This window comes from Rhinolophus ferrumequinum, chromosome 6 (assembly GCF_004115265.2).
Source record: "Rhinolophus ferrumequinum isolate MPI-CBG mRhiFer1 chromosome 6, mRhiFer1_v1.p, whole genome shotgun sequence".
Lineage (NCBI taxonomy): Eukaryota > Metazoa > Chordata > Mammalia > Chiroptera > Rhinolophidae > Rhinolophus > Rhinolophus ferrumequinum.
This window is the reverse complement of record NC_046289.1, coordinates 46,224,915-46,244,525: the sequence shown is the minus strand read 5'-3', so window position 1 is coordinate 46,244,525 and position 19,611 is coordinate 46,224,915. Positions and strand designations below refer to the sequence as shown.

Here is a 19,611-nt window from a genome sequence, read left to right as displayed (position 1 = left end):
TCAGGAGCCCAAAGGAGCCCATGTTTTTTTCTCCCCTCTTCCTATTCATCTGGCTATTTATCCATCCATCCCACAAATAACAACAGAAAATAATACAGATAGAATCCCTATCCTCCAAGGGGCTTATATTCAAGTAAGGAGAGACAATTAACAGGTACACAAATATATAAAATCGTTTCTGACAGTGATAATGCGATGAATAAAATAAAGCAGTTTCATGGGCTAAAATGTGGCTGGGGAGAAATATTCTATTTTAAAATGAAGGTGGAGGATAAGTCACAGGTTTTTCTGAGATGGTAACATAAAAAAAGCTGAGGCCTAAAAAATGAGAAGCAATCAGCTAAGCAAAATTTTGGGGAAGAAATTCTGCAAGCAGAAGGAACTGTTAAGTATAAAAGCTCTGCGGCAGAAAAGCACTTGGCTGTTTGAGGGACAGAAGAGACAGTGTAGCTAGAGAAAGAAATGAGTTTGGGGAAGAAAGCATGACCCTGTAGGTGGCAGCCTTGGTGGAGGCCTATCTACCCCTGCCTTCAGTTTGCAATTTCCTAGTTTACATCTTTCATTGTCTGCACAATCTTCTACTTATGAATATCAGAGCAAGAGAACACTGGAATGGGGTACAAAGCACACCCTCTTGTGAAAAAGATGTCAAATGATTCTGAAAGTACCTTTTCTGGTTTCTGTTGATAATATCGTGTATCCCCGAAAATAAGACCTAGCTGGACAATCAGCTCTAATGCGTCTTTTGGAGCAAAAATTAATATAAGACCCGGTCTTATTTTACTATAAGACCCGGTCTTATTTTACTATAAGACCGGGAATATAATATAATATAATATAATATAATATAATATAATATAATATAATATAATATAATAAATATAATATAATATAATATAATACCGGGTCTTACATTAATTTTTGCTCCAAAAGACACATTAGAGCTGATTGTCCGGCTAGGTCTTATTTTCGGGGCAACAGGGTAAGTATTCCTAGGTAGAATGCTGTAACAATATGGCCCCAGGGCTAATGTAAATCTGATAAGCACATTAAGAATAAAACCATTCTAAAAGAAATACAAGTTTTTTTCTACTGACTATAAGGCAAGTCAAAATAAGAACTAAAAAAATTATCCTAAATTTATGGAAATAAAACACAATACTTTACTATTCTGAAAATCTACATGGGCTACAAATTTATCCTTTTCACTGAATGGATTTCTTCCATTCTCATATAAACTTAAAGATCATATAAGACAAATCTAGACGTAAGTAACTGAATAAAACAGTTTCCAGTTTTCATTGACCAAGGATTTTCTTCAACTTCATAAAAATTAAACAATTTTATGATGTTTTGAGAATACATGAATTTATATGCATTTTAAACTGCCTCACAGCAGTAATTTTGTAGATATTTATGTCATAATCTATTTAATTCAAGTACTATTGTGATGTTAGAGCAAAGTTAATTCATTACATAAATGAATATTCACCAAACTAGCTGCTAAGCAATTAAGTAGTTACTAGGAACTCAAGCAGTGTGAAATTACACATCTTACTCCTATTCTCAGTATTCTCTGGTTTTGTTAACCCAGACGTGAACACATCACTAAATATAAAGAACCTTTCATTATCATAGTCAGGTGTTAAAATTCCAGGCTGCCAGGCTTCGATCAGTAAAAATAAATTCATTCTCAGCAACCCTAAATTCAATTCTGCACCCAGTGATCTCTGGCTAGTGTAGCGATGTTTCCCTGAATCTCTCTATGGGGGAATCAAAAATTAAGACTTTATCCATCTGCTTTTGCAAAATCATCAGAAGTAGCAGAGGTAACAAGCAATAACCATCTTATGCTCCTACACTCCCATTCCCCCATGGGCCAAAGTCTCCAACAATGGGTCTTCATAATAATCTATAGCCTCAACGTTGATGAGGAAAAAAGAAAAAACTTTAGCCTAAAAGGGGACCTCTTCACATTCCTCAAGCTGATGTCCACCTTTATACATTTATAAGCTCTTTCATTTTTCTTCCCCATTCACCTAGGGATGGCCATAAAAAAGCTTATAACTACCCAATGTACCATCTTCCCAATATCATGTCTTCAAACTAGTCAATTTTGTCATTATTCACCATCTCACTCATAAATTTATACTTGAAATAAAAAAATCCATTTTCTTGGTTGGGAAATTAAAATTACATAATTTCTCCCTGAAGTTCTAGCTCAATCCCCATGCTGGGACTTCAGGAAGAAATGCAAACATAATATGAATTGGAAAGCCTCTGGAAACAGGATGTAGAACCTTGCAGACTAAATCGGAGTATTAATGAATGAGAATTTACTCCTTCCTTATCTAGGGCAGAGTTTGAATTAAAACAAGGCCTTTCTCCCTTCTCAAAGTGTGGTTCACGGACTAGCAGCTTCTGGAGTACCAGGGAATGTTAAAAAGACAGAATTTAAAAAAAAAAAAAAAAGACTGAATTTAGGACTCTACCTCTCAGACCAACTAAGTCAGAATCTCCATGTAGTGATATCTGTATGCAGATCTCTCTACATCATAAAAATCTCAGAATTGGTGGAAAATTTAAAAACCTACACATACATAGATATGAACCTTGGGTAACAATTGTAACTAATAATGACTATAGTCTCATTCAAAAAATTCTTTAGTTCTTTTAAAACAGGTCTTCTTTAAAGAGAATTTCCCATAAAAATATAAACCTCGTCTTGAAACACATCATAGCTTATTACAGCTGCTGCTGTTAGTGAAAGCCACTGATATAACCCAGTTCTTACCTAATCTGAGCTCTCCGAAGTTCCCACACCCTATCTTCTTGCCAACCCTGAAGTTGGGTCCCACCATAAGAACCCCAGAGGATGTCGAGGTGCCAGACGGTCGGGAACAGTGTGTACTCCTTTGTGCCATGGGTTTCGTTGTCCGTTGTCTTTCATCCTTCTCCCTATTAGGATGGTCCATGATCCTACACGACAGAGTCTCTCCACAATGAGCAGCCTCAGTCTGTGTATCTCACGTCAATACAAAAGTATGTCCAAAGAAAGTGTAGTCAGAGACAGGAAAGGAGTTCTTTTGGCACCATATTTATGTTTCTAATGTATCTCCAGGAGATGAAAAAGCACTGATTAGTTCTTGTAGGACATGTAGACTGTAGGTCTCAAGCATAGGGTATTTTGTCACCTAGGTAAAAATCAAGAAAACACACAGTTAAAAATTAATTTTAAAAACAAACTGAGAAAGTTACCACTAATTACAATGGACCTTATCCAAAAATCAGCAAAGTGGATCACTTCCTGAAGTGGGTTTTGGCTTTATATCCTCCAACAGTTTAGCCATCTGGACTAGTTACTCATCTGGTAACATAAGCTCAGTAGGCTGCAGACCATGGTTACTAAAGTACACACAAACCTTTAATAGGAAATGCTCTCCTCTAGTACTGTACATATGACCCAAAAGAAAGCAATTCGTTGGCTTTTTGTTACTGGCTAAGAGAAAGATACGATGGAGTTAAGCCTAGTGAAATAAACTGAGGACAATGAAAAGCTCCTCCTTTCAATTTGGACAGAACCTAGCAGAAATGAGGCTAACACTCAACCCTCTCCTCCATCCCCACTATTTATCAAGCACTGACAGCAATGACACAATCCAAGACAAGTTATTGATTGACACAGACTAGTTCTATGAAGGACTTTGCGAAACTTGAGGGGTACTAAGCAGTCCTAGACTAAAGCTTTGGAAAGCTCAACTTTTGATCTAGTTTTCATTGTGGACCGAGTATACAAAGACAGAGTGCCTGAAGCAGATCCTGTGCATAATCCCAAAGTGAAAATAAGGCTGAGAAACAAGGAATCTTAAACTAAACTCATTCCCTACAGGAATTCTCCGGTGCCCCAATTCATGACTAAGCCCAAGACAAAAGTTTACAATGAGATCATTTTGACACTAGTTTTGATAATCCAGGTGAGTATCAATTAAAAAAAAAAATTATCACCAATCACATACTGAACACATACTTATGTGCCCCTTTCATTAAATATTTTCCTTAAAATTTTAAGGAAAAGAATTAGAACAGCGACTTGGTTCTTACTGAATGTATACAATAAAGCTAGTACTGTCTAGACTGTCAACTTCTTATGGACACTTTCAGTTCCCTAGTACAGGGACAGACACAAACCTGTTAGCTGACTGTACAAATGGGCACATGATCCAAAAATATAATGTTTATTTCCTTATGGTAGTTAAAATAAACTGTTTATTTTCATTTTTTCTGTCTGTTTCCTTTGCATTATTAAAACTGTATAATGACGATAGGCTTCCATGAAAATAATCATCAACAAAATATGTTTCTCTGAATTCAGAAAACAATGTATGTACATTCATAATGTATATTCTGTTAAGAAAAAAATCAGGGCAATGAGAAAAGGTCAGCAATTACTAGATTTCCTACATGGGCAACATTATGAATTTATATTTCTCCTCTTTCTTTCTCGTATCTCCAATTATATCAAATAGTCTGTGATTATCTGTTGTTTACCAAAGCTTCCTCAAACAATACTAGTAAGAAAAGGGAAATAGAATTTAAGACGTTTTATTTAGATGATCTCATCTTAACTGGCGCGAGGATGTCTATGTGTGAGAAACTGTCAGGCTATACTTTCTTCCCTTATGCTTTTTTGAGGTCAGGAAAAGTATGTGTCTTAACTTATCCCGACAATATTGAGCATTCAACTAACTCCCAAATCTTCATAAATAATTACTCATATAATAGTCTCATTTATAAGATTTGGAAACTTTGTCTATTACTCTCCACCTTTTTTATTTGTGTTCATTACGTTTTTCTAAGAGATGATGGTTATTTTTATAATGCATGTCACTAACTTTCTCCATTACACTTAGACTCACATAACATTAAGTGGAGTAATCATTATCCATGTATACTTGGATGTATGCATTAATAAAAACATACAGGGGCGGCCGGATGGCTCAGTTGGTTAGAGCGCGAGCTCTGAACAACAGGGTGGCCGGTTCAATTCCTGCATGGATGTGGGCTGCACCCCCTGCAACTAGATTGAAGGACAACTACTTGGAGCTGATGGGCCCTGGAGAAACACACTGTTTCCCAATATTCCCCAATAAAATTAGAACAAAAAAAACAAACAAACGTACAGTACTTGCAAGGCTAGAAAACTGCAGAAAGCCAAATGCCAAAAATTGCTTTCAGCTGGGAAAAGGATGATTTTAACACCTGATTGTAGACCAGAAATAACTACAAAAACATAGCAAAAACACACATTTTAAGGTAACAATTTTCTAATCTATGCATGGGACATTAGCAGTCTAATCCATAATTATGAAAGATGAATAATATTCAATACCACTTTATGTGGCAGTTCTCATTTAAGAAACTAACTGAACACTAGAAATTTTTAAAATCCTATTTCTTTATCACCCACTGCTCAAAACTATTTTCTACTTCCCAATTACAAACTCTTTAGCTTGTTATTTGAGTGCCTCCAATATCAACTCCTCATTTAAATTCGTGTTTTAAAAAGCTACTTCACAAACACAAGAAACATCCATTCTTAGCCCATACACCTAGAATGGCGTCTTAACTCTTCTGTCTTATACAGGCCTGACTCATATCCTACATCCTGTGTGAAACCTTTAATAACCAATTTATCATTAACACGTGAAGAGCACCACTATCTACACCACTCATTTGTCACCTGCCACATACCAGGTTATACTGGTATGTACTCTAATATTCAATTTGATTACAAGCCTTTGAAGTTAGAGATTTTGTCACATCTCCTTAAATTTCTTGCATATAATTGGTACTTAATACATACCAAACAATAACTACGATAATCTTGCTTAACAGAAAACAGATTCCCAGTGACACAACCAAATATTTTATACCAAACAATAAAAGAGAACCCTAATTTACCCTAAGAACTAGAATTCCTCTAGCGAGAAGCTAGTATTATTTCACTTAAATTCAATAGTACTAAGACCTAGTTAGGATTTCCATTTCACAAGGATATTAAATGGTTTATTTACAGTTACTAGCAGATAACATATGAAGAAGTTAGCTCAACAACCAGATCAACTAGAATACCCAAGGTAAGTTATACTTTAACCTTATTTTTAGAAAATTGCTTTCAAGGATAGCAGTAAAAGACAGATTATATACTTATTTCTCCTTTTTTAATAGTAAAAAAGGGGGGAAGGAAAGATATTACATAAATGCAATAAATACACGTAGATGTTTATTTTTTAGGTGAATTGGCAATCACTTGTAACTTTTTATTTAACATGTCTAATGTTATGATTAATACATATTTGAATTTTTAGAGTGATAGCAAAGTCTTTAAGAAGTCTAATTCTAGTAGTTCATGTCAATTTAGGCATGCCTGAATTAGAGAAAAGATAAAATATTTTTAAAAGCATGAGACCCCCACATAGTCTTTGTAATCAAAAATTGTAATTTATTTCAGAAACTGTTTTTACTCTTTCCAGAAGGCATCCCTCTATCAATCAAGCCCCACTTAGGTGCTGAATAAAAACAGATTTTTACCCATGGCTTTCAGGACTGGGAAATTATAAGAGCTCTCTAGCAGATCAAAGATTTACTACCTATAATAAAAATCAACAAATCCAATTCAGGGAATCGTGGATGGCAACTGATGCCCAGTCTGCTGTGTTTGTATTAGAGTTGGGGAACACGACTATCTTCAGCAGTGTCCGTGAGAAGTTTTCCTTCACAGACTGCTCTAGAAGATACAGCATTCCATCACAAAGAAATGGGAGAAATTCATGTTTCTAGTAACTACCACCCTGAGCCAACACATAAAAGATATAGGTCAAAGCCAAGAATTCATCTGGCCCCAAGTCACTCTCTGCAAGGCAGCAATGGATGTTTTGTGGGAGAGATAGGCATGGTCTTCTACCATTAATGAACTGACTGAAGTATATTTATTGCTTCATGCCATTGTATTTTGAGAAGTGGCATGAAGTCTAAAAAATTAAATCATATTATAGAACCATCAAAGAAAATGCTTAAAAAATTACAGCTGCAAATCTGTTAACTGAAAATAAATCACTGATTTACAGTTTGATACTTTAGATTCTCATATATTGGCATTGTTAAAAATGAGGCACATAAATATTTAAATTTTAAAGTCAAAACACACTTGCCCTTTGTTGATAGTCAAGACAAAAGTTTGTCAGGCTTTTAAATCTCTCTCTTCTGATATAACTTATGATGAAATTGTTTATTGGTGTAGGAAGGCTGGATCATATGGTACCGTGTTTTTCCCGAAAATAAGACCTACCCGGACAATCAGCTCTAATACATCTCTTGGAACAAAAATTAGTATAAGACCCGGTCTTATATTATATATATTATATTATTGGGTCTTATATAATATAATATATATAATATAAGACCGGGTCTTATTTTACTATAATTTTTGCTCCAAAAGATGCATTAGAGCTGATTATCCGGCTAGGTCTTATTTTCGGGAAAACAGGGTAAGTGTATGTTTAACTTTAAAGAATTTCCAAAGTGACCAGACTCTCTTCTACTTTTCCTTCATCTACCACATGTTAGCTTTGGTCCTAATGCTTACAACCTCTTGGTCACAAGTTTCAGCTTCAGACACCAGTGTCCAAAACAGAAATGAAAGGGCAATAGCAAAACAGTGTCTGTTTTTTGGTAAGGGTGAAAATTCTTTCCAGAGCCCCCAGCAAAAGTCCCCCTATGTTGAGTTGCTACCAAAGTGTCTGCAACAGTATCTGAAATTCCCACTGTAAGCAACTCAAAGAATGAGACCAAAGCCTAACCTGATGTTTAGAACACAGGATAAACGTCATGAGCAGTATCGCAGTTAAAGAAAGTATTCCGTAAATGTTCAGTAAAAATGACATCTCCATGTGTGCATATGCACGTGTATGCTAAAAACTCATCAAAAATCATAGGGCAATAGAAAACTATAGGACAATTTAAGTACAAATAGAAGACACATAACTCATTTTAGCTTTTAAAAAGAGGATACAATAAAAACCTCACTTTAACCTAACAAATAATAAAAATTGATTTATTTTAGCCAAAATACATTGCGGGAGTGCTATTATTAAAGAACAGATTCTGGTACTATTACTGTTTCTCTTTTCCACAAATTTCAATTATTAATGTCTCCAATTTTTACGATCCCACCCCTCACTGCTCAGTCTATTCCCATGTGACCATTTTTCCTCCAGTTTTTTGATACATAAATGACATATTAACAGTATTAGTTTAAGGTGTACAACATACTGATTGTATATAGGTATATATTACAAAATGATTGCCAGAATTAAGATCCTTCAACATACATAATTTTTACTGTAATGAGAACTTTTAAGATCAACTCTCTTAGCAACTTTCAAATATACAATACAGTACTGTTAACACCATCAATAAAATGAAAAGGCAAACTACAGAATAAGAGAAAATATTTGCCAATCATGTATCTGATAAGAAGTTAATATCTAAAATATATTTTAAAACAAAAAAACTCACATAACTCAATAGGAAAAACCAAACAATTCAAATAAAAATGGGCAGAGGAACTGAATAGACATTTTTTCAAAGAAGACATACAAATGACCAACAGGTATATGAAAAGGTGCTCAACATCACTAATCATTAGGAAAATGCAAGTCAAAACCACACTGAAATACCACGCCACACCTGTTAAAATGGCTGTCATCAAAAAGACAACACATAAGTGTTGGCAAGAATGTACAGAAAAGGGAACCCTTATCTCATGCACTGTTGGTGGGATTGTAAATTGGTGCAGCCTCCATGGAAAACCATATACGGAGGTTCCTCAAAAAATTAAAACTAGAACTACCATATGACCCAGCAATTCCACTTCTGGATATTTATCTGAAGAAATCCAAAATATTAATTTGAAAAGGTCTACGCATCCCTATGTTCATTGAAGCATTATTTACAATAGCCAAGATATGTGCCCATCAACAGATGACCAAAGATGTAGTACATATACACAATGGAATATTACTCAGTCATAAAACAGTATCTTGCCATTTGCAACAACATGGATGGACCTAGAGGGCATAATGCTAAGTGAAATAAGTCAGACGGAGAAAGACAAATACCATATGATTTCACTTACATGTGGAATCTAAAAAACAAAATGAATGAAAAAACAAAACAAAGAAACTCATGGATACAGAGAACAAACTGATGGTTGCCAGGTGGAAGGTGTATTGGTAGTATGGGTTTAAAAAAGGTGAGGGGATTAAGAAGTGCAAATTGGCAGTTACAAAATAGTCACGAGGAGGTAAAGTACAGCATAAGAAATACAGTCAATAATATAATAACTATATATGGTGTCAAGTGGGTGACAGACTTTTCAGGGAGATCACTTTGTAAATTATATAAATGTCTAACCACTATGCAGTACATTAATATAATATTGGATGTCAACTATATTTGAAAAATTAAAAAATTTTTTAAAGAACAATAGTTTAAAAAAACACATAGGTCTATTGAATGGGGAAGGAATGGGGGTCCCAGTGTAGAGTGTCAGACCCTGAAAGGGGTGAGGCGCCCAGCATAGAGGTCACATGGAAAGTGCAAGACAGTATGGTATGCTGGAGCACAGGCAGGGTAAAGATGACATCCTGGTGGATGAGGTAGTATGACCAGAACCGGAGTGTGGAGTGGATGGAGGTAGCAATAGGAGATCAGGTATGTACAGGCAGATTGGTTAAATAAGTTAATATACTGAGGACAGTGATGGTCAGGTTCCACTATAAGAATGAAAAGGGAAAAAAATAGCATGAACTACGTATGTGGTGTTGGATTGGCATTGGAATTATCAGTGTAAGCTCATGATCCTATATATACATATACTACATACATACATACACAGATGTGAGTGTGTTTTTCTACACACACATATATATATATATGACAGATAAATATAGAAATAAAATAATTACTCTCTCTATCCACAGGGCCTCAGAGGAACAATACCCAATAACACTGAACACATCTGGCACCCAGATCTTTATTTTAAAAACCATTCTCAAGTAAAAAGAATCAGAGTTCAGAAATGGCTGATTCTACAGCCAAGGCAGTGGAGTACAAGATGAGCCTAGAACATGAAAGTAAAGTGATCAATGAATGATGGGTACATGTCAAAAGGACAAAGGAGCTAACTTGTATGAGTTCCTACTGGTCAAATTTGAATATCAAAATAAACTACAGTAAAAGATTATAATCCTCTGAATAAAATGGTAAAGTAGAAATTTACACAGATATAACTGAATAAATTGAAAGTCTGATTAAGAATGGGATACTTACTTAGTCTTGAAGTATTTCTGTCTAAGTATTTTAGGAAGAGGTATTTAAATAATTCCTAAAATACTAAATCACTGTGAAGGGGATCCTTTTATTATAAAGGACATTATTGGGACAACTAGCCAAATTTAATTGGAATCTGAAGATCAGATACACTTTGATAATATAGGAAATATATACTAAAACACCGGGACTTATGAAAAATCTTATCAGCAATTTACTCTCAAATAGTTTGGGGAAAATATGTTCTTTGTACTATACTTCCCAAAAAGACACAGAAAACAATATCTACTTAATCTATAATACTTGGAGTTTTTTGTTTTATGTTGTTTCTTTATTGTAGATCTGTGGGAATCACAGGATCCTACAACTAAAAAAGTAAGTTAAAATGAAGTGAGTGTTCTTTGTGTTTACATCTTCTGCTTTATTTTTCAAAGAGATAATCTTATTTCCATAAATTAGTTTGTTCCATCAGCTTTACATTTTTAGAAAAGCTGCCCATTCTTCAAGTAAAAATAAGTGAGGAGATTAAACACAGGGATACTTTAACTTTATTTGCCTTCCAGCTCTCTCTCCTGCCCTCCCATTTTTACATACTTGTTCTGTGATTCCATCAACCTTTGCGAGCCCTCAACTCTTTCCTTTCTCCTCCAGCCTTAGTTCCATAATCTATCATTTCAATCACTACTATGCCAAAATTCCTATCTTATGTGAATCTAATTATTGGCCTTCTCTATACTCAAACCTGGGCTCTGCTGAGCACGGGTAGAGAAAAATGTCACAACTAATAGCATATAAAAATGTGGCTTCCTAATTCACTGGAACCTTCAACTATGCTAAGCAGTCCTGCTACCTGCCTCCTTATCCTTAGCAGACGATCTTCTACTTCACATAAGAAATACCGTGTTTCCCCAAAAATAACACTGGGTCTTAGATTAATTTTTGCTCCAAAGGATGCATTAGGGCCTATGTTCAGGGGATGTCATCCTGAAAAATCATGCTAGGGCTTATTTTCCAGTAAGGTCTTATTTTCAGGGAAACACGGTAGAAGTCACATCTACAATTGGAAGAAGTATGGGTTGGCACCGCATTACCGGAGGATAATTATACAATTTAAAATTTTAAATAAAATTTAATGGTAATTCCTTTGATTTTTAAGTCTCATTTTGAAAAATCCATAAATAAGTATAGAAATTCATGAAAAGTGTGCTAAAATATATAAGGAAGTCATATCATATACACAAACTTTATGCCCTTAGGAAAAATAAGATAAAATAATAAAGCCCAATCCCACCTACCATTACATTCAATAAAGAAATGGCTCAGGGTGCAATAAATCAGAGAAATGAATCTTATTCCCTCATATGGGCTCTCATTGTATGTGAATCCCTCAACATGGAATGTAATTTTACTCTTTGAAGATATGTATCTTTATACAGTATAAAGTGCTCCAGAATGCACTAAATCTAAGGAAATAGCAATCTGAGATCCACTGTTGCAGGAAACACTGACTGCACTAGATTTATCTATAGGCAATACATGGGTTTCTCAAAAGTACTACCCTGGCAAAGAAACCATTCTCCCCCAGGATGGAACAAAATCTCCTAACCAATATCCTTGTTTACAAGTTTGCCCTCTCGACTCCCTTACGTCTCCATACCAATCTGTGCACAACAGTAGCCGAAGGGAACTTTCTAAACTGCAAGTCTGAGCATGTCATCTTCCAACTCAAAGGCCTGTAATGGCTTCCCAACGCCCTTGGAAAAAAGTTAAAATCCTTTAAAGTGGCTTAAAGTCCTTCCTGATCCAGCACTTGTTTACCTCTCCAGCTTCATTTCGGTTAAATCCTCCCCTCACTGTTAATGAGCACCAAATTTACTTCATGTCTTCCAAATGCTCCTCAGCCAGGCTCTCCTTTTATCTCTGCTCCTTAGGTTAACTTACGCTCCTTTACTTTTACCTTAAATGTTAAATGTCTCTTTTGCTGGAAAACTCCCGACTCCTCAATTCTGTATTATGTGCCCCTCTTATGTACTCTTAGCACCCCACCATAGCACTAATCACACTGTACTGTAATTATTTGTTCACTTGTGTATTAGTTCTGTGAAGGTAAGAACTGCCTCATTCACCATTTTATTCATAGGACATGGCATAGTAGGTTCTCAAATATTTAATGAAAAAAGGAATACATAAATGACTGAATGGGTTCTCAATTTTAGTTTTCAAGCAACGAACAGATTTAACAAAGTTGAAAAATCCAAATCCAACAGGTCGTAATTCCTGCCATCATTCTAAAGTGAAGAAAATCAGTAATTCCAGTACCATGACAATTATATCCTGCCTTAATTATATTCAATGATTATTGTGGTCATTACTAGGCACTGCTCATTAGAAAGGTATGACCCAGAGTTCTTGATCAGATCATACCAAGATGGTGCAGTAGATAAACGCTGTGCTTACCTTCTCTCACGACCACATCAAAATTACAACTAAACTACAAAACAACTATCACTGAGAATCGCCTAAAATCTTATGAATCAAAGCCCTTCAACTAAGGACGCGCAGGTGAAGCCACCTCAAGACTGGTAGGAGGGTCAGAGACGCAGAACGGGCTGGTCCCACACCCGTGTGTGACCATTAAAGATCGGGAAAGTTATTTCGGCTGCGGAGGTCCCCCGCAACTCCCCTGAGTAGCAAGAGGTCCCAGCCCAGGGTTCCAGTGCCGGGGAGGGAAGTCCCCATAATTTCTGGTTTGAAAATGAGCGGAGATTGTGACCAAGGGAAACTGAGTGCGGCTGCACTCACAGGCGCTCCTCTTAAAGGGACTGAGCGTGGACTTACCCACCAACAGAACAATCACTCGCTCTGAGCTCTAGCGCTGAGGCAGCAGCTGGAAAGATGGCAGGGACAAATGGTGGGGAATTGAGTTATCTGGCCTGGGATGGGGGCTGGAAGGCGGCTTTCTGCTGGACGGAGGAGCTGGTGGAGGCCATTGTTTCTTTTTGAGCCCTCCCCCTTCCTGGCGTAGAACTTAAGCAGCCGCCAAATCTGAGTCTCTGACATTTGTTTGCCACGCCCTGGTGATTCAAGACCCCACCCCGCTCAACTTTTGAGCACACCCAAGCGGCTTCCAGTGGCTTTTTCGTACAACCCGCCTGCCTTAGCTCAAGCTACAGACTTTCCTAGGGTCTCTCAAAGGTTTGCAGAACCCAGACAAGCAGCATCTGGCTTCATCGTGTCCTGTACCTCTGGCTGAGTTGCCCTAAGCTTGGCAGTAGCGGCAGCCAACCTTGGTTTGTGGCTCAGACTCTCAAGGCGCTTCCAAGCACAGCACGGGCGGCAGCCATCTGCAAATCTCTTTGTAGCTCCTGCTGGGTTGGCTCTGGGTGGGGCATGGGCTGTGGCTGTACTTGACCTAGAGCGGATCCCCTCCAAGGTGATCCTGGGGCTGGCGCCCCCCGGTGGCCAGCTTCAAAACAAACTGGAGCATCACCCAGCTGCCTCCAAGAACAACACACCTAAGGGGCAGATTGGGCAGGCACCAGAGTCCTGCTGAGGCAGATCCTGCTCTGTAGGATCAGCCCCTGCACAACAACTCTTCCACTCTAGTCAAGGCAGATCCTCACAACCAGTGAGCCCAAGGGTGAGTCCCTCACATTGATGTGCAATTATCAATCAAGGCTCAACTACAAGAGGAGGGCACACACAACACACACAAGGGACACACGTGGAGTGCGTGGTTCAGGTGACCAGAAAGACTGTGCCACTGAGACCCACAGCACACCAACTACACAAGGCCAGTCTACTAAGACCGGAAGACACAGTAGCCTTACCTAATACATAGAAACAAAAACAGGGAGACAACCAAAATAGGAGACAAAGAAACATGTCCCAAATAAAAGAACAGAACAAAGCTCCAGAAAAAGAACTACACAAAATGGAGACAAGTTATCTACCAGATGCAGAGTTCCAAACACTGGTTATAAGGATGCTCACTGATCTCAGGGAGAACTTTAATAAAGAGATAGGAAACATAAAAATGGAGATAGAAAAGATGAAAAAGAACCGGTCAGAAATAAAAAACACAGTAACAAAAATGAAGAATATATTACAGGGAATCAACAGTAGAGTAGATGAAGCAGAGGATGGAACCAGCGATGTAAAAGATAAGGTAGCAGAAAACACCCAACCAGAAGAACAAAAAGAAAAAAAGAATACAAAAAATTGAGAAGAATTTAAGGGGCCTCTGGGACAACATCAAGTGTATCAACATTCATATTATAGGGGTACCAGAAGGAGACGAGAGAGCAAGGAAATGAAAACCTATTTTTAAAATAATGACAGAAAACTTCCCTAACCTGGTGAAGGAAATAGATATACAAGCCCAGGAAGCGCAGACAGTCCCAAACAAGATGAACCAAAAGAGGCCCACAACAACACACATTATAATTGAAATGCCAAAGGTTAAAGTCACAGAGAGCATCTTCAAAGCAGCAAGAGAAAAGCAGTTAGTTTCTTACAAGCGAGCCCCCATAAGATTGTCAGCTGATTTCTCAACAGAGACTTTGCAGGCCAAGGGACTGGCAGGAAACACTCAAAGTGATGAAAAGCTAGGAACTACAACCAAAATTACTCCACCCAGCAAAGCTATCATTTAGAACTGAAGGACAGATAAAGAGTTTCCTAGACAAGAAAAAGCTAAAGGAATTCATCACCATCAAACCACTATTACAAGGCATCTTAGAGGGACTTCTTTAAGATGGGAGGGGGGGTTAGGGATGTGTGAAAAGGAGAAGGGATTAAGGGGGGAAAGATCAAAACCTTGTGATAGCACGGTACAATGTCAGATGGTTTCTGGACTTATCATGGTGATCACTTCTTTAGCGTAGAGAATAAAATCAATAATGTGGTAATAACAATGTATAGTGCTAGGTGGGTACTGTTGAATAACTATGATGCACACCTGAAACTAACATAACATTGTATGTTAGCTGTATTTTAATAAAAAAAATCTTTAAAAAAAAGTATGACTCAAATTTTTACCCATCTTAGATGCCATAGAGAGCATCAGAAGATTACAAACTAATGACGAAGACACTGGCTTTACTATGGAAAATAGTATGGAGGTATCTCAAAAAAATGAAACTACCTTATGACCCAGCAATTCCACTCCTAGGTATCTATCCAGAGAAATCCAAAACTGTAATTCGAAAAAACTTATGCACCCCAATGTTTATTGCAGCACTATACACAATAGCCAAAACATGGAAACATCCGAAATGCCCATCGGTAGATGACTGGATTAAGAAACGGTGGTACATTTATACAATGGAGTATTATGCAGCCATAAAGAATGAAATCTTACCATTTGCAACAATATGGATGGACCTAGAAAATATTATGCTCAGTGAAATAAGTTAGACAGAGAAACACAAATACCATATGATCTCACTTATATGTGGAATCCAAAGAAAAGAATAAATGAATGAACTAATCAGAAACAGTCTCAGAGACATAGAGGAAAAACTGAGGTTGCTAGATGGGGGTGGGGGTGCATATAAGGGGGAAAGTGAGGGGATTAGAAAGCACAATTGGTAACCACAGGATTGCCACGGGGATACAAAAGTCAATTTGGGGAATGTAATGAATAATGTTGTAAAGATTTTGTAGGGTATCCGATGGACACTTTTCTCATTAGGGAGACCACCTCAGGGATGATATAGCCTGATCACTGCATTGTATACCTGAAGCTGAAGCTGAACAATAATGCAAACTACAATATTATATTTATATATAGATAGATAAATAGATAGATATAGATATAGTTACAAGAAGCGGAGTACAGAATTAGAATCGAGACAATGGAAATGTAATGGCTGTGTACGATGTGAGAGAGGTAGTAGATGGGGGGAGGGGGGTTATCACTGTGTGAGGGATATAAATGATAAATGTCTATTACATTGTTTTGTATACCTAAAACTAAAAAAAAAAAAAAGACACTGGCTTCATTTTAAATCAAATTCTAAGTATTCCCATCTGGGGGCTTCTCTGGCATTATCAGTGTTTAGCTCCTATGTTTGTTCTAGGCCATGCAGAAACAGCTTATTTAAAATAGGCACTCAGTTGGCGAGGTAGAAGATCAAGGCTACAAATCGGCATTTTTATTTTCAACCTTGACACCAACTTACTTCCCTCCATTTGATTCACCTTTTCCTTTAAGAAAAAGGACGTACCTGAAATTTATCGTATCTTTTACTGGAGGAAACAAAAAGATTTAAAAAACTGTTAAAAAAGGGACTGGGGTGGGCGAACAGCCGATCAGCTCAGTTGGTTAGAGGGATCAGCTCAGTTGGTTAGATCAGCTCAGTTGGTTAGAGCGCAGAGCTCTAGAGCGCGGAGCTCTTAACAACAAGGTTGCCAGTTCGACCCCCACATGGGCCACTGTGAGCTGCACCCTCCACAACTAGATTGAAACAACTACTTGACTTGGAGCTGATGGGTCTTGGAAAAACACACTTAAATAATTTTTTTTTTAAAAGAGAAAGATATACAGGGGATTTCTGGTTTCTATTCTGCATTTAAGGAGCTTGGAAGTCACCACTCTAACAAGTAAGAAGCTGAAAAGACTGAAAAATTGACTTTCCTCTTGGATCCATAAGAGAGGGAAGAACGTAGGGCAAACCTCGGGCAAACCATGTTAAAATACGCCAGAGGACTTGGTGCTTAAGAAGGCCTGCCCGATGGAGAAACAAGTTAACCATCCCCAACCAGAGGGGGTATTTATCAGAGCCTCACTGACCTGGGAGATGGGAACTACTCAACTTTAGCCCCCTCTAGCCTTCCACACGATAAAAGGGAAATGCCCAACCCAAATCACTATTGCCTTTCTGTCCCACCTAAAGGGAGGAGAAAAAACGGAGAAACTTACAGTCCAGAGGAACAGGCTCACTAAAAGACTGACACCTGACATGGGATTAAAGAATGCTAACCTGTCTTTAACCAGATATATCATGTCTAGCTATCAAGAAAAAATCACAAGGCATATTTGAAAGGCAAAAAACACAACTTGAAGAGACAGAGCAATTATCAGAACCAGACACGGCAAGGATGATGGAATTATTAGACCAGGAATTTAGACCAACTACTGTCATATGTCGCTTAGTAACAGGGATATGTTCTGAGAAATGCGTCATTAGACTATTTCATCATTTTGAGAACATCACAGAGCGCACTTGCACAAACCTAGATAGATGTTCTAGCCTATTGCTCCTAGGCTACAAGCCTGTACAGTATTACTGTATTGAGTACTGTAGGCTTTGTAACACAATGGTATTTGTGTATTAAACATATCTAAACATAGCAAAGGTACAGTAAAAATACAGTACAAAAGATAAATGGTCCACCTGTATAGGGTCCTTAGCATGAATGGAAGCTGCTCTGGGTGAGTCAGCGAGTGAGTGCTGAGTGAGCGTGAAGGCCGAGGACATGACTGTCCACTACTGTAGACCTTATAACACCGTCACAGAAGCCCCCCCCCGCCCTGCCCCCTGCCACTGCTTCCTTCTGACAGGGTCAGAACTAGAACATCAAAGCTGTCAATGCTGCTTCATACACAGGGATGTGGGCTGGATGACTGGAATGATCAAGAACTGGCTGGGTGAGGCCACAGATGACCGTAGTAGTGCCTGTCAGGAGTGCGTGAAAGGCAGCGGAGGATCAGCAAGAATGAGAACTCCAGATGGAGAAATAAAGGAACACAGGGATTGTCAAGGCAATGTGGTTTTAGTTATTGCATGTTGGAGCAGTGGTCAAATTAAGGAACTTTCTAGTATTCGATTTAAAAAAAGAGGGTGTTTAACATGGAGAGGGTGTAGAATTAAGGACTCAGTATTTTGACTCTGGAATTTTGTTTTTAGTTCCATTGATCTTATCTAGAACAAAGGGCTCTCTCTAGCGTTGAGTTGATGGAAGAAATAAAACTTATCTACGCTTTACATCATTATGACCTGCAGGTATTTCCAAAGACAGGGACAGGCTGGCTCCACACCACCACAGAAAGCTCCGACTAAAGTGGCCGTGGCCCTTAATCCTTGCTAAGGTAGCTCCTGTGGACCCGCGTCTTTGCACAGATCTTAGATCCTCAACAGAGAATGTACAGCAACGTCCGTCCTCTGAAGACCACAAGCTAGATCTGGGAGGGGTGTAGCGCCTTCTGAATATGTAGCACTGGGGTGGGGGTGGGGGACAGGCTCTTCTGTGGCTGAAACAGGTCAGTGGCTGACCTAACTGGGATATAATCTGTGCACTCAAAACTGAGGGGCTGTGAGTGAAAAGCAATCTATTGCCAAGCCCCAAAGATAATGCTCCTGTCAGAGAAAAAAAAAATCCTCCTAACCCACATATCCATATCCTTCCATTTCTTCCAGGAAATTCAGCTCCATTTTAATCTTATGGGGCCATAATCATATATGTGGTCCATTGTTGACCCAAACATCGTTACGTGGCACATTACTATTATTAATATGCTAACAGGCTCTGACGTCCTTCAGTAGGTGAACGGATAAATAAGCTGTGATACATCCAGATAATGGAATGTTACTCAACACTTAAAAAGACATGAGCTATCAAACATGAAAAGACATGGAGGAACCTTAATGCATATTACCAAGTGAAAGAGGCCAATCTGAAAATGATACATACTGTATGATTCCAACTATATGACATTCTAAAATGGTAAAAATACGGAGGCAGTAAAAAGATTAGTGGTTGCCCCGAGGGGAGGGGGATCAAGGGGCGTAGCACAGAGGATTTCAAAGGCAGTGAAACTACTCTGTATGATATCATTAGTTTGGTGCAAAAGTAATTGGGGTTTTCACAATTTTTTTTTTTTTAAACCTTTTAAACCGCAACTGCTTTTGCACCAACCTAATATAATGCTGGGTACATGTCATTATACATTTGTCCAAACCCACTGAATGTACAACACTAAGAGTGAAACCTAATGTCAACTGTAGGCTTTGGGTGATATGATGTGTCAATGTAGGTTCATCAATTTTAACAAATATACCATACTGGTGGGGATGTTATAGGAAGACTGCATGTGTGAGGGCAATCTCTGTACCTTTGGGAAATCTCTGAACCTTTCTCTTAATGTTGCTAAAATGAAAAAACGACATCTTAAAAAAAAAAGATATACACACATTTTTAAATATTATTTCTATA

The 19,611-nt window shown here is 37.9% G+C and overlaps 1 protein-coding gene across 5 annotated transcripts in view; it reads right to left on the bottom strand.

Moving 5' to 3' along the window:
- CSNK1G1 (casein kinase 1 gamma 1) overlaps positions 1-19,611 on the bottom strand; it is a 154,933-nt gene that overhangs the window by 91,992 nt on the left and 43,330 nt on the right. For all 5 annotated transcript variants that reach the window (XM_033108343.1, XM_033108345.1, XM_033108346.1 and 2 more), the window contains exon 2: positions 2,795-3,194. In XM_033108343.1, coding sequence (XP_032964234.1) covers positions 2,795-2,975 — 181 coding nt within the window. In that variant the 5' untranslated portion in view covers positions 2,976-3,194. The remainder of the gene's footprint in view (positions 1-2,794; positions 3,195-19,611) is intronic.